The sequence below is a fragment of the Mauremys mutica genome, chromosome 3, assembly GCF_020497125.1.
Source record: "Mauremys mutica isolate MM-2020 ecotype Southern chromosome 3, ASM2049712v1, whole genome shotgun sequence".
NCBI lineage: Eukaryota > Metazoa > Chordata > Testudines > Geoemydidae > Mauremys > Mauremys mutica.
In genome coordinates, this window is record NC_059074.1 from 39,796,543 (window position 1) to 39,812,715 (window position 16,173).

Below are 16,173 nucleotides of genomic sequence, written 5' to 3' on the forward strand. Positions count from 1 at the left end.
GCACGGCAGAATAGCTGGCTAGAGCCCTAGGTTCCACCACGGAACAGAAAATTTGTAATCTAGGATTAAAGTGCAATATAGTTGTTCAAGCCCAGGGTTCTCTGACATGGGTCAGCTAACTGGAGTCCTACTAACCCTGGGCTTTTACACTGCACTGTAGACATAGCCAGAGGCACTGAATGACTGTAGTGTTGATGGGAAGATGTTGTTCCTCCTGCTTCACCCTCTTGCCAAGCCCAGTCTATCACAGACACCCTTCCCCACCCATAGGCGTGCTACCCCGGGCTGAGGAAGGGAACTGAGCGCCCCAGCCGGATAGGCACCAAAGATAACGGCGCACACCGCCCCGCTCCGGCCGGGCAGGCAGCGACCAACGAAACCCCGCCCAGGGCAGCTCGGCTGCGCCGTGTACGTTCAGCAGAAGGGTGACCCCGACAAACACCTACCGACCGCACAAAAAACACCCGACACCCCCACATCCCTCCCTCATGCGCGCAGTCCCCTCCTATATACGTTGTGAAATGCCGCGAGCGCCAACGTCACTTCCTCGTCCTATCTCGCGGGATTTCCCCACTGGCTTCTCGCGAGAATGAAGCGAGGCGGCCACCTCGGAGATGGAGCCGCCGCAGCGCGTGCCTACCGGTCTCCCGGCGATCCTGGCGGTAACTTCCTCCGCCCACCCTGGCGAGCCGCGCGCGGGGGCCCCATGGCGGGGCGATGGGTGCGGGCCCCGGGGAGAGTTGATCTCTGGGGGCCCCGCTGGGTCGGGGGGATGTTGGTCTCTGGTACCGCAGTGTGTGGAGTAGGTGAGAATTCGGCGGCCTTTGGGGAAGTAATGAGGCGGCTTTGGTACGTGACGTACCGGGAGTTACTGGGCTTTCTCCGTTATTCTGGCGGCAGGAAGGGCTCTGTGGGCATGAGGGCGTGAAGCTGTCAAACCCCTCCTTGGACAGGCCCAGTCATGTGTGTCACTGGCCCCCGAACGTGTCAGAGCCCCTACTTTGCAAACACTGGTGGTGTGGGGAGTCCCACTGAGTGTAAGTGAAGTTACTCACATGTGTAAGTGTCTGTACAGTCCAGGCCAATCTGTTTTACTTCATTTTGTTTTGTTTCCTTGTTTAAAGGAAGCTTTACCTTGGGGCTGTCTGCTTTAATGTTAAATCCTTTTCTTAATCTGCATTCCAAGTCTGTGCTTTTCTGATGTCAGTAATTTAGAAGAGTAAAGTAAAATTCCTGTTTTGCAATTGATAACTGTTAATATGTAAGCCTAGAGTAACAAGGTTAGCTTTAGTACAGGTAAGATGAAAGTTTATGTTGTTTCCTAAAAGTTTCCTAATTGATTTCATGTTTCATCTGCAGCAAACAGACTGGTCTGAACCATGGCTATTGGGACTTGCAGTTTTCCACATCCTCTGCTTCCTGATCACTTGCTTTTCATTCCAGCGCTACCACCTGCAGATAGGGCATTTTCTCTGCATGGGTGAGTAGAGAATTAATAGCTTGCCTGAGTTTGAAATAGGCATCCATATCTTTCAAGTTATGCATATTATTATACATCTCCTCTATGGCACACTAGTGATTATAATTCTGTTTGTGCTCAGTTGTTATTATATACAGTCCACTTAGTTATATCATATACACACCACTTAGTAATGTAATATACCGTTCAACAGAATATATATACAATAACATCCCCCTTTTTACTATAATAAGCCTGATTTATTTATTTTTTTGTGTTCTGTCTCCCAAACAGCTTGAACCAGCAACTCAAAAATATTTTACATTTTTTGGTCTTGTTGAAGACTTAATTTAGGGTGGTTTTGTGGTTGAGAATTATTTAGCAGTTAAGTGGTTTCCATGTACCCCGATATAATGCTGCCCTCGGGAGCCAAAAAATCTTACTGTGTTATAGGTGAAACTGCGTTATATTGAACTTGCTTTGATCTGCCAGAGCGTGCAGGCCCCCTCCCCGGAGCGCTACTTTACCGCATTATATCCGAATTCGTGTTATATCGGGTCGCGTTATATCGGGGTAGAGGTGTACTTTGTGTCTATATGGTGACTCAGTAGGAAGAGATTCTTAAACTTTGTTGTATGGTTTCTGTTATTAATAGTATTTGTTATAGTAGATGTGTTTGATCAAGCTTTAATACTGCAACCTTCAATTAAGGTGAGATCTGACAATACCCATCTGAGACCATCACAAAGCCTTCCTGCAAAATCAGGGAAGACCAGTCTTTTGGCATTCCTGGTATTTCTCAGGTAAAAGGCAAGCAGGAAAAAAAAGAAGTGTTTGAGGGAAAAGATGGGAGGTGAGAAGAATTTTTAGGCCTTCTTTATATTCCATATACAACCAAAAATAGCATACATATGGAACCTTCTGTAGGTCACCTTTTTAGGTCACTCTAGCTGCCTTAACTTTGTGCCTGCATCATTTTCCACAAAACAATGAACCACGAGGTGAGCATGTATGTAGACAATACACTTCCTCATTGCACCAGTGTCTCTGAAAATAAGTGATTTAACTGGACCACAGAACTGTTGATAGCCTGAGTATATATTAGTATTAGTCAAAAGTGTGCCAGGCTTCACCTCACTGCAAGTCACTATTGCTTTTTTCAGAGCCATAAATGGTCAACAGAAATTATATCTCTTCACAAGAAGTGAGTTCAGGACAATTATCTGAAAGCATACAAAGTTTCTAATTTCTTTGTATAGACGTGCAACTATAATAATGTGGGAGGCTGCGAACTTCATAGGGGCAGTGTCTCAATCAGGAACAGCCAGGGGTGCAGGACACTTATGTATAAAACTAAAGCCAGGTATAAAAGTTTGACAAATTTTGCAAGTAAAGTGGATTTAAGATGTTGCTTTAAATTCCTCATTTAAGAAAACGACAACACTATCAAACATTCATCAGGATGTTTCATGTGGCACGTGCACAGGGAGGAGGGTTGGTAGAGGACAGGAGAGAGATGATTATTTTGATGACTCCTAATTAGATATCTCCTAATGTCTGGTATATTTGTTTTTATTTTAACCTATCCAGGCTTTCAGGCAATTGTGTTTTCTGAGAGCTAAAAGGTTCTCTTCATGTTTTTAGCTTCTAAGTCATTTGTTAGATATTTACAACCTTAATTCTAAGATAATTACTTATTTTTTGGTGAGGTTTTTGCTTTTACATTTAATTTTACAACTGAGCCATCAGTAAGATTGACTAAAAAGTTGTATTTTATACTGTAGATTTGATTATATTGACCTTTTTCTACAAACGTATACCTGTGCATTTATCATTTTTTTAATACTACATTTGATTGTGTGCTCACATAATAAGATCTCATGTGGGACACAAACATTCAGACTTATGTTTGTGCAATTAAAGTCTCAAATGTGTAATTACTCCCCACCCAAAAAGGGGAGTTATATGACTGAGGGGTGAAAACATTATCTAAAGTTATATCGGGTAGGCAACCTATGGCATGAGTGCCAAAGGTGGCACGTGAGCTGATTTTCAGTGGCACTCACACTGCCTGGGTCCTGGCCATCAGTCCAGGGAGCTCTGCATTTTAATTTAATTTTAAATGAGGCTTCTTGAAATTTAAAAAACCTTATTTACTTTACATATAACAATAGTTTAGTTATATATTATAGACTTATAGAAAGAGACCTTCTAAAAACGTTAAAATGTATTACTGGCACGCGAAACCTTAAATTAGAGTGAATAAATGAAGACTCAGCACACCGCTTCTGAAAGGTTGCCGACCCCTGATGTATATAATGTGTACAGGCTCAGAACTGATCACCACCTGTCCATTTTGTTAAGAAATACTCAACCTAATATTAGTTTCCTTCTGTGATCCAGTGGCCTTGGTGTATTGTGCTGAATATATCAATGAACTGGCTGCTATGAATTGGAGGTAATTACGTTAACTTCTGTTTTCATATTTAAATTTTGCTTTTATTGGTAATGCTGGCTTTTTTTGTATAATCCTCAAAAGCAATTTCTAAATGAAGTATCACATCCCTCAGCAGTGGAAAGTAGTATAATGGATGGTTTCATTAGTTAACAAAAAAAAATGAACGTTAAAATTATAATACAATATGTGCTAAGTATTACATGTTTAGTACTGTATACCTAACTCTTATCCTTAAGGGGGGAAATCATTTACATTGTTTTTCATATGGATTGTGTTTATGCTTTTCTTGTTTGACCATTTTTAGAAACATTACAGATTCAGGTTATTTGTTTTTGTTTTAGTTCAAGTGAACCCCAGAAAACTTTAGAAAACCCTTTTAAGTCACAAGTGAAAACAGGGCTACGTGTTTTGTTCTTTTTTTTAAGAAGAGGTGGAAGGTATTTTTGCTTTTGGTCATGAAATTCATCCATATTTTTATTTGTACAAGAGCATTGACATTTTTGCATGATTGGTCTCTGCTCAAGAGACATAATGCTAAAACAGCAAGGTGTGATAATACTTGTCTGTTTATATGTCTGGGTCAAGCCTGGGCTGCTAATTGTATGAAGTGGGAGATATGACTTACTGAGGTCAAACTTGGGTACTTAAAACTATGAACTTAGGGCCAAATTTTAAGGGCATTTGGGCACAAAGTTGCACATAGGCAGCTAGTGGGATTTTCAAAAGTGCACAAGTACCTAATTGTCACTGAAATCAATGGAGTTAGACACCTAATTGCTTTTTAAAATCCCATTAGATGCTTATCTGCATCTTTAGGTGCCTAAATGCCTTTAAAAATCTGTCTCTTAATCTGTATTTAGACACCTAAAAAAAATTGGCCTGATTTTTCAGAGGTACTGAGCATCCATATCTTCCCATGACTTAAATGAGAGCTATAGGTGTGCATCACCCTGAAAAGTGGTGTTTTTATTTAGACATCTAACTATTTATGTGTGCGCCAAACTTGAGACATGAATGCTTGAAAATTCTGGCCCTAATGCATAAATACTTTGTGTATTCAAATATCAGGAATAATTGAAATCGGTGTCTACAAAAGAAGAGCTATTTCATAAATGTAAGAGTATGTTTTCTTTCTGATGCATAAGCATAGCTTCCTAACGTGAATGTGCACGCACAATTTTCAAAGAGGATGTTGTATCTGTCAGTCACTTTGGGTATGTCTACACTGCAGTTGCATACCCGGAGCTGGCCCATGCAAGCTGATTTGGGCTTGCAAGGCTTGGGCTAAGGAGTTAATGTGGTAGCCCAAGTCAGCTGTCACAGGTTTTTAATTGCAGAGACATACCTTCAGTTGCAGTGTAGATGTTGGGACTCAGGCTGCAGCCTAGTCATTAGGATCCAAGGCAGGAGGGTCCTTGAGCCCAGGCTGCAGGCGAGCCCAAACATCTACACAGCAATTAAACAGCCCCTGAGCCTGAGTCAGCTGGCACAGGCCAGCTGCAGGTTTTTAATTGCAGTGTACAATTTTACCACATTAACAAAAATATTGTGCAGAAATGAAAGGGTAGAATTGGTTACAGTATGCATACACAGCAGAACATACATGCACAGGGATTATTTCTTATTGAAATGTAATGTCTGAAGTATGCTGAGTAAAACTTGTTTTTTTTATTTCAGATTATTTTCTAAATACCAATATTTCGATTCAAGAGGGATGTTTATTTCCCTAGTATTTTCAGCTCCATTGCTGTTGAACGCTATAATAATAGTGGTATGTGTTTAATTTAAGTTTAAATTTATAATCAGCTTTATTATAAATATAATGTGTCCGCATCATATATAAATATACTTACTTTTCAGATTACCTGGGTTTATAAAACAGTGAATGTAATGACTGAACTGAAGACACTACAGCAAAAAAGAAGAGCAGAAAAAGAAAAGAAAAAGTGAATATTAATTGATTTATTTTTAATAACACTTTATGTAAGCATTCCTTCCATTTTATCTTTTTTTTTTTTTGGTACCTTCGCCAACTACAAATGGTCCTTGTTTACATGTGATATGAATATGGCCGTGCAAACAGAAAAAAGCTGATTTTAAAAAAACTTCATGCTCTTTACCATACAGTAGTTTGTTTTGTGCTGCGCCAATGTTGTAGCCTCAGCTAGATTAGATTTTCATATCTTCTGCTCAGTAATCACTTGTCCATAATTTACATATTTATTTCAGAGGGTGCTCATTAAGGGCCTGATTTGAAATCCACGTAAAGTTAATTGAAACTTTGGTATGGGTTTCAGTGGGTGGTGGATTATACCCCATCTTTGCTTATAGTGTTTTATTATGAAATTTAAGTGTTGATACATTGAAAAAAAAAAAACTGTTAAAAAAAAAAGTATTGTGGATCTCGTGCATCCCACCAGGTGTATGTTAATAAGCAACTCTTACAGAATCAGTTTACAAATAAAAAGATTTTTTTTTCTAACTCCCAGTCCTGTAAATTTCAGCTCAGACATGATGATCAAGATGGGTTCTGAAAAATATTTGGCAGTCATGGTGGATAATCAGCCGAACATGAGTGCCCACTGCAACACTGGCCAAAAGGACTTTTGCAATCCTGGAGAATCTCAAGTAAGAGTAGGAAGGCTGCTTTACCTCTGTATCTGGCACTGGTGCAACCACTGCTGGCATACTGTGTCCAGTTCCGGTGTCCACAGTTCAAGAAGACTATTGATATATTGGAAAAGGTTCACAGGAGAGCCACAAGAATGATTTATAGGATTAGAAAACATGCTTTATAATGACAGCTCTTTAGGTGGGATACCCAAAAGGGACTTAGACATTTGCAACACAGCATCACAATGCCTAACTGCTAGACAACAGGAGCAACGGGACCCACAAAGCTGAGATAGGCACTTAAGCTTCCTATATGATGCATGGGAAGAGCTAGGCACTTGAGAATGCGATCTTCAAAGCCAACACACTAGGCAGGGAGTCGCCTAAGCTAGCAATGGCAAATGCTGACCAGAGTGGTATGTCCTAAGACCCAACTGTCTGTCGGATATAGTGCCTATCTTTGCTTAGCAAGCTGTGACTGGGAACCCCTCTGGAATTGTGGCTTAGGAGCCTAAGGCACTGCTTGCAAAAATGAGTTAGAGGCCTCTATTGCTCCATACAAAATGTGGCGCTGCCCACTTGATAATTTTTAGCACAGTGGCGAAAGCATTCACCTGGGATAGGGGAGAGCCAGGTTCAATTCCCCTCTCTGCCAGAGGGGGAAAAGATTTGAACAGGTGGTTTCCCACACCTCAAGAAGGTGCTATAATCCATTAGCTATGGGATATTGTGATGTGGGTCTCTCTCAGTCTCATAAAATGTTCCACTTTGGATCCATGATGATTGATTGGAACAGGGTGACTGGGTGCAGGATTTTCCACTTCCTAGGTGGGTGCTCTAATCACAGTGCTACTGTCATATTCTGTCACCCAGTGACTGTTCCACTATGGCTAAAAACCTAGTCATTGGGCCAGAGACGAATGCAGTATGACTGAAAAGATGATCTGATACAGACTTCCAAAGAACATATTAACATTAAAGTCTGAATATTAATCTGCATAAGAAGAAGAATACTAAGATCCCGAGTTTACACACATATATAAGCTTAACTTTAATCACATGAGTAGTCTCCTTAATGCCAGTGAGACTACTCATATGAGTAAAGTTAAGCATGTGCATAAGCTTTTGAGGGATGTGGGCCCAAGTTTGTATCACAAGTGTATTTAGGTTGTGGTAAACATGTACAGTGATTTGGCTGTAGATAATTTCCTTGATCCGCTATACAATAAGACTGACTATTGAGAGATCAAGTATAGCTGTGTAAAAATGCTTGATCTCTTGCCCCACCAGTGGAAAAAATAGGATTTTGTGAAAAGAGGTACTGGTTGTTTGCCATACTATGACTTCATAAGTAAGAAATCTGCCATTTGCAACAAAATGTGTTTAGTGGTGTAAATGGCTATAATTCACCCTTAATCAAATTAATAAATTTTCACAATCTGTTCTTTTAATGTGTGAGATAAGGAAAATGAAAAATAGTTTTTCTAGAACTGTATAAAATTCTCATGGGATCGGCTGTTACAAACAAAACTGCTATGTCTGAACTTAGACATGCAAGAGAATTCATAGAGCAGTTCTCTAAGTTATAAATAAGTGTAACGGGGAAAAAATAAGGACCCCTTCCTGTTTCCAAGCATCCTGTACTCTATTTCTCTTTTTAGGTGCTGGTCTTGCAAGCTGATTAGTGGGGACAGTTCTCTGCACCTTTGTGGAGCTGAACCAAAATCAGTGAAGCTCGTGCAGGCCCAAGAGTCCACCCACACAGATTGCCTTATAAGGGCTGGGCCCTTCAGCATCAGGGACATGTCCAAGACAACAATGTTGGAGCATAATAAATAACAGACTGCAATACTTAACAGAATAACGCACATGCCAATACACAATCTTTAATAAGTAAAAATGACAGTTTTAGCATTGAGGAAGTTGGATATCACCATAATGCTACAATAGTTTGCATACTTTTAAATGGATAGAAGCTGGATGTTTTCTTTGTTAAAAATCAGTTAATACAAAAGCACCGTGGCTTCTTTTTCCCCAAAGTGTGGATATGTGCACATTCAAAGAGAATAGGTGCCAAATCAATAAAGTAGGTATTTTTTAAAAATTGGAGTCTTAGCTTTGTTCAGCTCCGGGAAACTCTCAAAATACACTTTAGAATGCTAAGTATAATTGAAGCAGCACATGGTTTTAAGCCTTCTCTGTTAAAAGGTCGCTTAAAGATAAATAGCAATAAATTTAAGAAAAATAATATAGTTGTATAAATTAATGACTACCAACTGAGCCAAATGTGATTTCCAAATGAAGTAAAATGTAAATAACAAAAGTATTCCTGCATTTTTTCCCTCCCCATGGGATTATCAAGCCTTACTTATGTTGATTACTTTTCCTTTAGATAACCTTTTCGTGTAACATTATGAAGGAAATTTTAAGTTTTAGAGTGAGGGAAATACATACAAGAACAATAAAAAATGTTTTTCAAATTATAAAAAAAAAATGAAATAAGTGTTTTTAACATAAGAGCATCCCTCAGAGAATTAAATGGAAAGTGATGATTGTGTTGGTTATAGTAGGAATGGATTTATGAAGTGATAGAACAATAAATGTAACCTAAAAGCCTACTTGCTGACAAACCTAAAATAATTACATCCTGAATTCAGACAGTTTTTGCTGGCTTCAGCTTTCTATATATATAAGTAACTTGGGGCTACATTTTTATTTGTGGTGGAAAGCCTGAGTCCACATGCTTGCCTGGAAGATTTCAATGGAGGTTTTGTGAGGAAAAGACTCCTTCTCAGTGAACCTGGAGCAGCAAAGACAGCCAAGGGATAGCTGCTCTACTAACTACTGCAGACTTTGGGCTACAAAGGGGAATTTAGTCATTTGATTCATGTAAGTGGCAGAGACAAACTACACCTCCAACATGCCCTGATCTCTTCTCAGTGCTATGGGGAGAGTCACCATGGAATAATACTAAAAGGTGCATGAGGAGTATGACGTCCACCTGTCATCCTTCCTGTAGCCCAGCTTTCTCTGTATTTGAATTATGGCACTTCTGGTGCGTTATGTGCCTCTGAAAGGGGGGCAATTAGGACTGTGCACTAAATTTGCTAAAGAACCTTAAATGCAGTAGAATTTGAAGTTAACATCATTCCAAATGCAAAACTGGTTAATGAACTGAGGTGAGGCGAATTTCCCCACAGACACTTGATGCGGCTCTGTCTGGAAACTTGAAAAGAGGATGAGGAGAAGAAAACAAAAAACAAGGAGTCGTCAGTTTTTAACCATTTCTATATAAGAGGACACACACTCTGGCTTAGAACAAGTTTACTGAAAGTAATGTGTTTCTTCAAGTTCAATAAGACAAAAAGTCAGATTATTTTGCCTCCTTTTTCTTTTAAAGCTAAACTAAATCTGTTAAGAATGAGGACATCTACTAGTACTGACATAGACCCCAAAACAGCAATCACTTGGGGCTAGATTTTGAAAGGTATTCAGATGCCTGAAGATGCAGATTTGTGCCTAATGGGATTTTCAAAAGTGTTTAAGCAAGTTAGGCACCAACTCACATTGATTTCAATGGGCTTGACCATTAAGAACATGCATAATTTTAAAACATGAGTAATTGATGTGACTACTCACATGCATAAAGCTATGCATAGACTTAAGTGCTTTGCTGGATCAGGGCCTCAAGTAGCATACTCATTTTGATAAATTTATCACATATGCATTTCAGAAAATGTCCAACATAGCTTCTGCTAGGGTACTATATTAACTTTAAAACTTAGCTTTTTTTTTTTTTTGTAAAGGATTGTCATGGAGGAGGAAGGGTTTGGTTTGCCTTTTTATGTAGGTTTTAGTAGTATAAAATTTTGGGAGAAAGTTTGAAGTCAGAAATAATTGTTGAATTTTGGTGATCAAAATTACACTGAAGTTTTGGACTTGACCTTTTTAACATAATTGTGGAAAAATACTTGCAAACACTAACTTTACAGTGTGACTAAAAGCAGTTTGTGCAAGTTGATAACCAAAGTCTGTATCTCGGCACAGAAAATTCAGATACTGTATGCCTGTGTACATATTTGTATCCAACCTAAATATTTTTAAATGCAAAACACCCCAAAAATCTTGTACACCTCTACCCTGATATAAGGCTGTCCTCGGGAGCCAAAAAATCTTACCATGTTATAGGTGAAACCGCGTTATATCGAACTAGCTTTGATCCGCCAGAGCATGCAGCCCCGCTCCCCCCGGAGCATTGCTTTACTGTGTTGTGTTATATCGGGTCGCGTTATATTGAGGTAGAGGTGTATATGTTCAAGAAACAGAAATCAGTTTTGTGTATGGAAACCAGTTTACATCCAGTACAGGTGTAATATGAGTAGAGAATACTATGGTAAATTAGGATTTATGGGGCCCTATGCAGTGTTATTAAACTGGTGCCCCTGTGCCCGACTTGCTCTTAGGAACACAAATGTAAGCTTACAATATTGAAAAACTTGCCACATGCACTTTATTAAAACCAGTTTAAACAAGTTAAGCATTCTATAATGCTGATGGACTATTTGTCCGTTTCCCCCACCACCACCATCATTGCAGACGCACATGGAGCTTCGTAGGGAGCAGATGCGGCAGCCTGGAGGGGGAGGGACGAGGCAGCAAAGGATATAGAGCTGCCCTGCTGATGGGGGGGGGGGAATGGGGTAGGGGGAACTGGGTCTCCAGTTGCTCCATGGGACCTGGGCTGAGAGGGCTTACCTGGAACGAGGAGCACCCACTGGTCAGGATGTCCATCCCCAGGGTGCCGGTGCTGCCTCCTGCCCAGCATGGTTGAGGAACCCCATGCTCCCTGGCCTCTGCATTCAAATAATAGCTGAGGTGGGTGCACAGGGCAGGGGGAGAGCTGCCCCATGCCTGGCAGGGGCCCGAGTGCACAGGGAGGAGGTGGGGGGCTGTGCCACGGGGGAGCCCAGCTGTCCACAGTTCAGCATCCAGAAACCCCTGGGCCTGCCGTGGAGCCTCCCCCTTGCACCACCAAGTTGTACAAGCCTCGGGTGAGGAGGTGGGGCCTGAGGAACAGAGCTGCAGAGGCTGAGAGTTTCTCTCTGCCCCCATCATTGGCAGGAGCACTCCGCTGGCAGCCAGCTGGCCGAGAGGGGAGAGGTGTACAAGGGAGAAGGCAGCCCTCGGCCCACCGGCCAAGAGCAGCTGGGGGGAGGGGCTGGGCCGGAGAGGAACCAGCACCTCACCTGCTTGGCTGTGAAGCGCATGGAGCATCAGGCCTGGCCAGCGCACAGTGCCCTCTTTGGCAGGCTCCCCTGGGCACCCACCCCGGGCGCCCACCCCAAAAGGGCTGTGTCTGGTCCTGGTGATGCCCCAAATTTTCTCGTGCCATATGCAGCCGCGTATGCTGCGTATGCCTAAGGACGGCCTTGATCGAATATTTCACACACAAAAACGGACTTATTTCTCTTGCGATATTTTCCATACTGCCCATCTCCATAGTAGGTAAGCAACTAATTGCAACATATAGGAATGAGCAAGAATGCTTAGAATGTAAACACTTCAGAGCAGATACCTTATGTTATGTATATTTTTACTATTGTAAAGTGCCCCAAACAGTCATGATTTAAATAAAAACCTCTACAAGAAAATCACTTTAAAAGGATAATTTATGCATCACACTGCAATGTAAGGTCCAAATCCAGCAGACATGTATATATATGCTTAATGTTGATTCCAGTGGAATTACTCATGGTAGTAAAGTTAAGCATGTTGGTAAGTGCTTGCAGGGTCAGGGCCTATTACAATAAATAGATTTTAATTAAATAGTAGTGGAACTGGTTAAAACAAAGCAAATTTCTTAATATGGACAAACTCCAAGTGCCAGTTATGACATACATACAAACTCAGCCCAGAATCAAATATACAGAATAAGCTCCCCTTTCTTCCCAACTCCACATTCAAAGGCCTGAGAAAAGAAGCTTTGCACTGTGCCCTGAAGGTCAATAGGTTTAGTTAGATCAGCGGTTCTCAAACTGTAGCAACATGAGGACCCACATTTTGATTTACATTTTTTCATGGACCCCCAATCTCCTCACTCAGACCCAGGCCCTGCCCCCACTCCACCCCTTCCCCCAAGACCCCACTCCTGCCCCACCTCTTCCCACCCCAGCCCCTCCTTTTCCCTGCTCCTTCCCCTCCCTCCCACTGCCTCCTGCACACTGCTGAACAGCTGTTCCCTGGCATGTAGGAGGCGCCGGGAGGGAGTGGGAGGAGTTGATCAACTGGGCCCATGGACCCAGTTTGAGAAATGCTGGGTTAGATGAATAAAGGAGACAAATTCCAAAGTCGAGAGCCCTTCGTGTGAAGCATCCTGCCAAACTAGTCATTCAGATCTTAGGACTGTAAGCACATGAGAAACCTCAGCTGTCATGGGACGAATTGTGCAGAAAGGCAGTCTTTCATAAATTAGAACCTAGGGCTTTATGAATCTTAGAAGAGAATGTGAATAAGAACATTCTGAGACGGGGATACAGAACTTTGATCATACAGTAGAAATAATGATGTTTTAGGAGCACCTCAACTGGTCTAAGAATCCATGGTATCTGAATATATTTGTGGATGTCCAGCCATGAGCACAAGCTCAATGTGGGTAAAACAGAACAAATTCCCCCACCCTACACACATCATTCCCACTACCCTCTTTCTCAATCACTGTTGATAACAGCACTATCCTTACTGTCACTCAAGCCTGTACTGTGGGAGCCATCCTTGACTCAGACCTATCTCAAAGTCTTCACTGTGACCCATGGTGCCTAGGGCAGCCCACACTGGAAATGCCAAGGCTGGTGGGTAACACTGAAGTTAAACTCCCCAATCAGTCACAAACTCTGCTTCAGATCCGCCACACTGGTTAGCAAGAAGCAAAAAATAAACCACACAGCCTCTTTATGCAGTTCTCTGGCTCCAAGTCAGCACATAGGTTCAGTACAGTGAGAAGTTACCATATATACTCATTCATAAGTGGAATGTTTTTGGTGAAAAAGTGACGGATCAAAGAGCGGAGGTCGGCTTATAAATGGGTCTACACCAAAATTCTGTGGAATCATTGACTTGAATATCTAATACATTGTCATTTTGTTTACCTGGAGTGTCTGCAGCTATGGAGCTCCTCAGCTCCCTGTGGCCGCGATTCGCCATTCCCATCCAATGGGATCTGCAGGAAGTGACACCACTTCCCGCAGATCCCATTGGCTGGGAACGGCAAACCGCGGCCACTGGGAGCTGAGTGGCTCCATGCCTGTGAATGTTCCAGGTAAACAAAACGTCCCAACCCACCAGCGGCTTAACCTGATGGACCGGGAGCCAAAGTTTTCCAACCCCTGAAATATAGGGTCAGCTTATGAAGGGGTCATACAGTTTTTGCTATTTTCACCTATCCATTTTGGGGGGTCGGCTTATGAACGAACGGGCTAATGAATGAGTATATATGGTATTTAAAAAACTCTGCTCACATATACAAAATGTCCTTCTGACTCTGAAGGGTCAGCCACATTACCAGGTCAGAATAGGTTTGAATCTTACCCAAAATACCATGCTGTAAGTCAATCCTCTAGTGCCTAAACTAAAGGTTTATTATAAAGAAAAAAGAACAAGAAGAGAGCTGTTAAACGGTAGAGCAGTCACATACATACAAAGACTTCAAAGTCCATATATCAGGTTCCTAGGGGTATTGGTGAGTTTGCTGGCTTGAAAGTCCCTCTGGAACACATCCTCAACTTGGATGGGTCATTCAGTCCTTTGTTCAGAGCTTCATTTATAGAAAAGTTATTCCAGAGGTAAGAATCAGGAATGAAGACAAAATGGAGAAGATGCAACTGCCTTTTATAGTCTTTTGCCATGCAGCTTGAATTTCCTTTGGTCCAAACACAAGCTGCCCAGCACATGACCTGGAGTTCTGTCCATAGGCATGCCCCTGCATACCTTGCTGAGTCATAAGGTGTATCCCTGACCCTTTCACTGGGTTCACTGTACAGTTTATGTCCGTTGATGGGCCATCAAGCAGGCTAGGCAGTGCTGATGCCAATCTGGGAGTGTCACCCAAATGCACAGCACAAGTTTGAAATACAGATTTACTCTACATATCTATAGCTCATAATACAAAGGTGATACAAACATAAACAAAATAATCATACTTGGCAAATTATAACATTTTTGCAGATACCTCACATAGCATATTTGACACAACCCATTGCCATTTTACATAATATCCTAAAGTGTTCCCCAGATGCCATACAGTGTCACACTCACATCCAAGCTATGTCTAAGACTGTCTATACTATATGGTGGTGCAGAATACAAGGGTATGAATTGCAGAGTGCATCGAAGTGTGCTGTTTGAAAGAGGACTACTTTAATGCAAACTAGCTACCTTTAAGTTCTCTCCAGCAGTGTCCAGATGGGGCAGGTAGAGTGCAATTCTTTGGTGCTCTTTGCAGTTCATGCTCCCATAGTCCACACTGCGGCACAGCATAGACAAAACTTAAGCCTTACTCATTCTTTCTCCATATCATCTATAGGGCTTGGTCTGCCCCAGCAACTTATGTTGGTATAACTACATCACTCAGTAATGTGGAAAACCCACACCCCTGAGTGATGCAGTTATACCAACTCCCGGTGTAGACAGTGGTATGTTGATGGGAGGGCTTTTCTCATCAGCATAGCTAGTGCCTCTCAGGGAGGTGGAGTACTTAAGCTGTCAAGAGAAGCCCTCCTGTTGGCATAGGTACAGTCTTTGCTGAAGTGCTACCGCTGCAGCCTTTTAAGTGTAGATACGCCCTAAGATATGTTCTTTCCTGTCCATCCACACAGCTAAAACTTTCATCAAGGCTGTCATCATCTTGTGTCTCAATTACTCCAGCATCCTTCTCTCTGGCCTTAACAAATGTAATCTTTTGCCACTGATATCCATTCAGAATGCCGCTGCAAAGATAATTTTCCTGAGGTGTTGCTTTAAACTTGTTACCCTTTCTTTCCATCCTCCACTGGGTTCCCCTTCTCTATTGTACCAAACCTAAACTGCTTGTCTTCACTTTCCAGGCCCTTCCCAGTCTAGCCCCACCCTATCTTTCATCTCTCATTCAGCATCCCAATGTTGACTCCCTCCTCCAATCAGCCCATGATGTCAAACTCCATCACCTACTTGTTACATTTCCAAACAAGTCCCTTTGTGCTTTTTTCTCCCCCCTCCCTCCACCTCTCCCTTGGGAGGTGTTTCCCATAAACATACACAAAACTAAGTCATCTTCAGCTTCAAACCTGCCTCCCTTAAAAATTTCCTTTGCCATGATACCTTCAAAGAACTTGACAAAAGCTAGGCTGCCTTGATGTCTCATTGTTTTCTTGTACTCCCGCATTGGTCTTTTTTGTATCCATCTGTTGTCTCTTGTCTCGTACTTAGATTGTAAGCTCTTTGGGGCAGGGACTATCTTTTGGATGTGTATTTGTATAGCATTTAGCACAAAAGGCCTTGGTTCATGACTGGGGCTTTTAGACACTAATAATGCAAATAATAAATATCTGTATATATTTTTAACATGACATGAAACTTGTCTTTATATTACTTGTTTCTCTCTACTTTCAAT

General features: G+C 41.7%; 1 protein-coding gene across 5 annotated transcripts; it reads left to right on the forward strand.

Moving 5' to 3' along the window:
* Positions 1-548: 548 nt before the first annotated feature.
* On the forward strand, positions 549-8,778 carry TMEM18 (transmembrane protein 18). Of its 5 annotated transcripts, XM_045011519.1 has the most exons (8): positions 886-1,037; positions 1,360-1,480; positions 2,171-2,262; positions 3,863-3,917; positions 5,595-5,688; positions 5,778-5,863; positions 6,422-6,545; positions 8,192-8,778. In XM_045011519.1, the coding sequence occupies exons 4-8, from the start codon at positions 3,907-3,909 to the stop codon at positions 8,213-8,215; spliced, it is 339 nt and encodes a 112-aa protein (XP_044867454.1). In that variant the 5' UTR covers positions 886-1,037; positions 1,360-1,480; positions 2,171-2,262; positions 3,863-3,906; the 3' UTR covers positions 8,216-8,778. The 5 variants fall into 5 exon arrangements, with proteins under 5 accessions (XP_044867450.1, XP_044867451.1, XP_044867452.1 ...); XM_045011515.1 differs by lacking the exons at positions 886-1,037; positions 2,171-2,262 and adding an exon at positions 549-662; XM_045011517.1 differs by lacking the exons at positions 886-1,037; positions 2,171-2,262 and adding an exon at positions 670-806.
* The last annotated feature ends 7,395 nt before the right edge of the window (positions 8,779-16,173 follow it).

What these genes read in the sequence shown, in the direction of transcription:
- TMEM18 (XM_045011515.1), top strand. Translation starts at nt 615, where the DNA reads ATGGAGCCGCCGCAGCGCGTGCCTACCGGTCTCCCGGCGATCCTGGCG. An exon ending in CTGGCTGCTATGAATTGGAG is followed by an intron (nt 3,918 to 5,594) that starts GTAATTACGTTA and finishes TTTTTATTTCAG; the next exon opens with ATTATTTTCTAAATACCAAT. An exon ending in GCAATCCTGGAGAATCTCAA is followed by an intron (nt 6,546 to 8,191) that starts GTAAGAGTAGGA and finishes TTCTCTTTTTAG; the next exon opens with GTGCTGGTCTTGCAAGCTGA.